General features: G+C 57.2%; 1 protein-coding gene across 1 annotated transcript in view; it reads right to left on the bottom strand.

Moving 5' to 3' along the window:
- Phf21b (PHD finger protein 21B) overlaps window positions 1-6,376 on the bottom strand; it is a 68,276-nt gene extending 61,900 nt beyond the window's left edge. Inside the window, exons 1-2 of the mRNA XM_050130091.1 lie at window positions 5,882-6,376; window positions 4,947-5,012 (exon numbers count right to left, since the gene is read on the bottom strand). Coding sequence (XP_049986048.1) covers window positions 4,947-5,012; window positions 5,882-5,935 — 120 coding nt within the window. The 5' untranslated portion in view covers window positions 5,936-6,376. The remainder of the gene's footprint in view (window positions 1-4,946; window positions 5,013-5,881) is intronic.
- Window positions 6,377-6,849: the final 473 nt, after the last annotated feature.

The following is a 6,849-nucleotide window of genomic DNA, read 5'->3' as shown; positions in this document are numbered from 1 at the left end:
ACACACACACACACACACACACACACACACACACACACACGGGAGTGGGTAGAGAGGCAGAGGCACAAAAACTGGCTCAGAGTACTTGCTGCTCTTCCAAAGGACCTGGACTCTGATTTCAGTGGCCATGCTGGGCAGCTCACAATCACGTGCAACTCCCCTCCTCTCTGGGTTTAACTGCCAGGAAGCCTATTAGCATCCCTACCTCCTACTTGCAAGTTTTACTCAGGGCGCCAGCTCCACCTTGTCACAGCTGAGTTCAGAGGGCACAGGCACCCTCCTCCAGGTTGCCTGTCTTCAGACTCATGGCATGACCTTACAGCACCTTCCAGAAGTTCCTCGAAACTCAGCTGTCCACACCCACTCTGTCAGGGAGTTCATCGCACTGTTCTCTAGGACCCCTCATTTCTGTGATGTACTCTTAAAATCTACTGTTCACCCCTGGAACCATCAGATTATCACTGCTAATCCCCATGTCCTCCCTACCCTGAGAACAAATATAGCAGAGTGCTCCTTCCCCATGGAGTGCTCCTTCCCCATGGAGCTTACAGCCTAACAAGGCGAAGACAGTGGACATCCAGTCCTCCCCAAAGGCGGGGATGTGTTTGGGGTATAGGGAAGTTACTATGGAGCAACCGGAATGTCCTGTGCCAAGTTCAGAGAGCTGGAGGAGGTGGACAACCCCTGGCAGAGAATGAACAGTAGGGGGCACCCTAGGGTTCCATTAAGAAGCAAAAGCAGCCCAATGAAGGGTGTGAGGCACAGCTCACAGCTCAAGTTATGTAAGTCATTATGATGAAGAAGACAGCAGGAGGGGCTGGAGAGATGCCTGCTAAAAGGTAGGGCACGCTCATGCCCATCAACAGGTGAACGGATAAGCAAGCGTGCAGCACCCACTCACAGGTTATTCCAATATCAGGGGAAGGAGGAAGCAAAACAGCTTCCAACACGAGAAGGAGCAAGGGAAAGGAGCCAAGCCCAATAGCACACAAAGCAGGCATAGTTACAGCTGCGTTCATACGAAGATCCAAAACAGGCAACTCTCAGGCGGAAAGCAGGTGAGAAGTGAGTGGCACTGGGCCAGGGAGAAGGCGGTGCCTAGCATCCGGGTGATGAAAATGCTCTCGATCGGATGCTAGCGATGGCATGGGGCCTGCGATGTAGGAAAAACATCCAACTCCCTGTGGGTGACTAGGACATGGGAATTGTGTCTCCACAACACAGAGTGGAAAGGGCTTCTGAAGCCTTCCAGAAGAGGACAGCACTGAGCAGGGTAGCAGAGAGCGGAGGAAAGCCGTCCAATGGAGGGCTCCGGTGGAGATGGGTCCAAGCATACACAGGGCCTGCGGCCCAGTCCCAAGCACTTGCCTGCATATGAAACATGAGGCCTTTCTCACTGGTGCCTTCCCTTTAACGTATAACTATACTGTCTTAAAACAGATCGGCATTCTTGCTTGGGAAGAAGACCGATGTTGACCTTTCTAGAGTGAAAAGCTCAGAAAACAAACAGCCTTTGAGTCCACGGGCTCGGGGTGGGTGCTCTCAGAACAAACCAGCACATACTCAGGTGTCAGGCTCTCTGGTGTCTGCCCTAGAGAGTGAATCGTGCTGAAGACATGATTCAGGACCCGTGAGCTCCTGATACATAATCCCTTTCAAGAAGACAGATTTTTATTGCCACACTTGAGGCAGCCCCTTGGAATCCAAGACCATAAAATCGATAGATCAGGCGGTGCCCCAGACTCCAAGTTCACCTCCAGGATCTCTCTGGCCAGACCACAGCTCCATGGCAGTTCAGACAGAGCCCCTCCTAACTCTGCTCATGGTAGGCTGCAGGACGACAGAGGCAACTATGAGCCTCAAAAGCCTGTGCAAAGAACTCCAGAGGAGGGGAAAAGACCCCATATTTACGACATGCCTGATATTTAGACAAAGTGTTTCTTGTGCTTGACAATGAAGATTAAATGTTACTGCATCTCAGCACGTGCCGCAAATCCTCAGAGTGGAACCACGGGGAAGTTAATAGAGGCTTCGCATAGCAGGTCTTGAGTCCGTCCTCCCCCAGACCCAAGACCCTCATGGCAGGTTGTTTATTGGGGTCACCCCCTCCCTTCTTCTGGAGGGGGTGTATATTCCCCTTGTAAAAACACAAGGAACATAGTAGGTACTTGTACTTAACCCAAGACCCCCAGCGATGGGAAGAAAACTACACAAAATGTCTCACCCTTCCTTTGACCAAGCCACTTCAAGAAGTCCTTTTAATATGCGTCTATTTCTCAAAGTAAATGAAAGGCAAACACAGAACATCCCATGCCAAGGGCACTCTTGGGGAACTGCAGGTGAGGCACTGTCGGACATTACCCTACTGCTACTGTGTGTCTAATGGAGGAAGGTAACCAACCAATCCCTTCCTCTTAGTATATAGTTCATCACCTGACTGAGAACTTTTAATCGAAATGTAAGGTTTTTATTTCATATTCCAACATATTCCACAGGAAAGACATCTCTGGAGGTGGAAAAGCTAACACTTCCCCCCAAGTAACTCTACAAAGAGATTGTACTTTGAATTCTCATTGAATTAAAATATACATTTTACTACACCTGACTTACAAAATAATTCCACCCTCACTCCTGTACTGCAGCTTCTACTGGGCAAGTTTTGTGGCGTCCAAACCCAGCGGGTTCACAACTCTGACTGGATTTTGGAGTCCCCTCTGACCTTGTAAATCCACCTGCCCCCAGCCAAACTGTCAATCACCACCAAAGTCCCCGAGGGGACAGCAGAGAAGGTTAAAGCCACCAGCTCATCGCAGAGGTGAACTCAGAGCCCGCTGCAGCCAGTATGGGAGAGACAGGCAACTCTATTAGCATGCTGCACCCGGCCTCGGGCCCCCTCCTCTCCCTCTTTTATGAGCCCTTGTTATATAAAGGCCACAAAGAGAAACAGAAAAGCAGACTTGCGGTCACAAACACAAGTTCCGATGGTCGGGCCAAACCCTGGCTGCCTACCAGATGTTATTTTTAGGCGTCTAAACGAGAAACATTTTTAAAAGGCCAGAGAACAAAAGTTTTCTGGCTTCCTTTCTTTCTTTTAAAGCACTCACACAAAAAAGATGGAGGCACTGTTCGCTTGGAGGCAATACTCCCGAATTCAAATTTAAAGGCAAAGACGTCCTGGGGGTAGAAGGATTGGTTCCCTCTCCCAGCCGCAAGCTCTATCTTCAAACAGGATTTTCAAAGATTTCCTTTGTAGCCTTATCTAAATTCCAGCATTCAGGATAATAAATAGCTACTCATTTACTATCATAAAAATTTAAACAGCCCCTGAAATAGTTGCCACAATACAGAGGAAACGATCGCGGGGAATCTCGAAAAGACCCACTTCAGATAGTGAAACTACAGCCTCGAAGCGCCCACATAAAGAGACATTGTTGCGAAGAGTCGCCTAGCACTGGCTTTCCCTTTTAAATCTTCTACTCGGAGCCCAAGACTCCACAACTTCATGTTTTACACAGGCTATCACACTGTTCCGGGTTTGTTGTTAAGATTTTTTTTTCAAGTATGTGGTTTGATTCTACACAGTGATTAAACATCTTTGTGCTCTGCGAGGAAGGGTCTTCTAACCCCTCCCCCTCCAAAAATGGCATCGAAGCAATCAAAATGGTAATGCCGGGCCTGGGTCCCCTCCCCCCGCGAACTCCCCGACTTCGCAGGGGCCGCGCACAGGCCCCCCTCCGGCGGGAATGGAAGCTTCCACTCGCGGACGGGGGCGCGCAGCCGAGGGGTGCAGGGGCCGGCTCCGACAGAAAGGGGCAAATGCCTGACTCCCCGGCCTACAGGTCCAGCAGGGCGCCCCCTCCCACCACTTTGCAACTTTAAAGACTCGGCTTGGAGCACAGGCCTGCGAGTCAATCCATATTCCCGGGGGACTTAAGAGAGGCCGGCCGCTGGGGAGGGGGGGACCCTCACGGGCTGGGGGAAGGGAGCCGGCCGGGCGAGGGTTCCCGGGCTGCCCTTGTCCGGGGCGGGCAGCGGCATTCCGAAGGAAGCGAGAGCAATGCCAGGGTGCTGGCGGCAGGAGGGAGGAGGGAGGGGCGCGCCCCCGCCTGCTGCCTCGGAGACCCGTGTGCACCATTGGCTGTACCGCTCAAAGTTCTCGGCCGGCGGCGCGCAGGGGGCGGGGGCGCGCGCGGAGGGGGAGGGGCGCGGGGGCGCGCGGCCGGCCGGGCTCCGGCGGCGGCATCTGTTCGTGGTGCTGAAACCTGGAGCGCTGAGCTCAGCGCAACTAACTCACAATGGACAACTTTTCCTTGCCGAGGGGGCGGCGGGCGCACACCCCCATGGCTGGAGCTCCTGACGGGTCTCCATATCCCCTTTTAGGCATAGACACCCAAGTTGGGGCAGAACTGGGGGTGTCCTGGGGGCGCCTTTCTTTTGTTCCCCGGGAGCTGGCCTCAGGTTCCGAGAATAAAAAGTGAGGCCGGCGGGATGGCATGGCAGGGAGGGGGCCGGCCAGGAGAGGGATCACCGGACCAGGCCGGCGGTGCCACCCGGAAATGGCTTCTAAGGAGTTTGGGGTGCAGGCCCAAATTGTCGTCCCCTTTCGTCCCCCTCCCACCGCAGCAGGAATCGGGGGATGCCAAGGCAGGGGAATGTCCACGTTCCCAAAACATGTCCACCGCTCAAGATGGACGCCGGGCAGCCGGCGCCTCGGAGGTACGGCGCGGATCTTTGGGCGGCCTCCGGAGCCTCACGCTCCCCTCAGCCGCCACCAACCAGCTCTTTTTATCAAGAAAGGGAGGGCAGCAACTTTGAGGAATGCAGCCAGACCCCCACGGGAGTCGGTGTGTGCAGCGCCCGCACGGGCACTTCTTAGGGTGCTGCCAAAGTGCCCGGCGACCCTCCCTGGGCCCCGGTCCTCGGTGGAGGTCAGGCCCCCTCCTTACTTGTTTGTCGCTGAGCGCTGCGATCCGTGGCTGCCTTTCGTGGAGCTGCTTCTTGAGGTCGCCGTTCTACGGAGACACAGAGGAGTGGGCTCAGCCTGGCCGCCCGGGGGTGAGAGGGGTGGCAGGTGAGCCCCGATCCTCGCGCCCCCACCTCCCAATGCCAGGCGGGCCAGGCCAGCCGCAGCGCGCCCCAAGTTTCTGGGGCAGCGTCCCGCACACGGACGACCGTGCAATGTCGTGCGGAGCCGCTTACCTGTGGCTGCCGCCTCATTGGGGCAGCTCCCGGGGCGGGGCGGGGGCCGAGGCCACCCGGCGGCGCGCCCCGAGCCGTGCAAGTTTGCAGGCCAGGGTGCGGGTGCGAGTGAGTGTGAGAGTGTGTGCCGGGGGAGGGGGGACGAACAAAGAGCCAAGTAAACACGGCGAGTCCGTGTCGAGCAAAGCTCATAAATATTCAAGTCGCGTCCTAATCTCCCCAACACACACACACATACACGCGCACGCCGCAATACCGTTCGGGCACCGGCCGCCACGGCGCCGCTCGCCTGAGTCACAATCGTCAAAACTACTTTTGCCTAACAGTCGGTGCCGGGTTGGGCCCGGCTCAGGAGGTTGGGAGCGGGCCTGTCCAAGCACCCTGTTCCCAAGAGAGCTCTAGGAGGGTCCCCTTTCTCGGTGCCCGAGTTGTGCAAACCGGGCGGCGACAGAGAAGACGCCGGGCTGGGGTCCCACGCGTCCTGGACCTACAAACAGTGCAGGATCGCCCAGAAGCTACGGGGACAAGGAGATCCAAGGGACATGGCCCCGGGACATGCTCCAGGAGAGGGCCTGCCCCCAAGCACCCCTGTGACCAAGAGTTAGATACAGAACTCTGGTCCCTCCACCCTCTACTTCTCAGGTCACAACTCCTCTCCGACCCAGGTCCCCGGACCACCTACCTGGTGGCGCGCGAGTTCCACCGCGAGCGCCTCGGACCGGCTTTGCAGCTCCATCGCCACAACTTGGGCAGCACTTTGCGCTCACTTTGGCCCGAGCTCGCGGGAAGTTGTGCTGCTCAGCGGGGACCAGACCGGGAGAGCTCGGATCCGACGTCCAGGCACTGGGGGACACTAGTCCCCCCCTGCAGCGCCGACAGGAAAGGGGGCTGACGAGGGGAAAGAAAGGCGAGCTTGCGCCCAACTCTTCCGGCTGCTGCTAAGTTGCGCCGGCTGCCCGGGCTGCCTGCGCCTCCCGGCGCATGGCTCCCCGGCGCCGGGAGCCCCGCGCAGCCCCCCAGCGCGCGCCCTGCCGCTGCCCGCTCCAGCTGACCCCTGGTAGGGACTATATTTCCTCCGGCGAGCGCGCCTGGATCTCGCTGGGGCCGCGGCAAAGTTGTGCCTCGGCACGATGCTAATTCGGCAGTGCCCGGATGGAGCGGGCCGGGGCGGCAGGGGGCGGTGCCGGGAACCCGCCGCCCGGCCGGCCCCGCCCCGTCCGCGCGTGCGCACTGCGTGCGACCCGGCGACCGAGCCCCGGGAACAAAAGTGGCGGCTGAGTGGAGCGCAAAGTCGCGGCTGTCAAAGCGGGGCGCCCGCGCTATCTCCTCGGTTTGCAGCCAAGAGCCGGGAGAACCGGGAATACTCTCGCGGTCCCACTCCGGGGGCGACACTTCCCGGCGCAAACTGAGATGCCACCGAACTGCTTCTCGCACCTCCTTCCTCCTCCACTTCCCCTCCTCGCCTCGCTCTCCGGTTTCATTGAAATCACCCCCGTCCTCTCCCGCCTGCGCGCCCAGCGCTGCGACTCAAGATGCTAAATTAGTCCTGACGCTAGAGTCCCCGCACTTGATGGCCGCCGTGGTGTTTAAACACTATGAAAACTGATCTCTTGGCTATCCCTTTAATGATTTTTTTACACTCACAATTAA

Source organism: Alexandromys fortis, unplaced genomic scaffold (assembly GCF_014885135.2).
Source record: "Alexandromys fortis isolate MF-2015 unplaced genomic scaffold, M_Fortis_MF-2015_v1.1 scaffold_28, whole genome shotgun sequence".
Classification (NCBI taxonomy): domain Eukaryota; kingdom Metazoa; phylum Chordata; class Mammalia; order Rodentia; family Cricetidae; genus Alexandromys; species Alexandromys fortis.
Note: the sequence above shows the minus strand (reverse complement) of the source record. Positions and strands in the feature narration are given on the sequence as shown.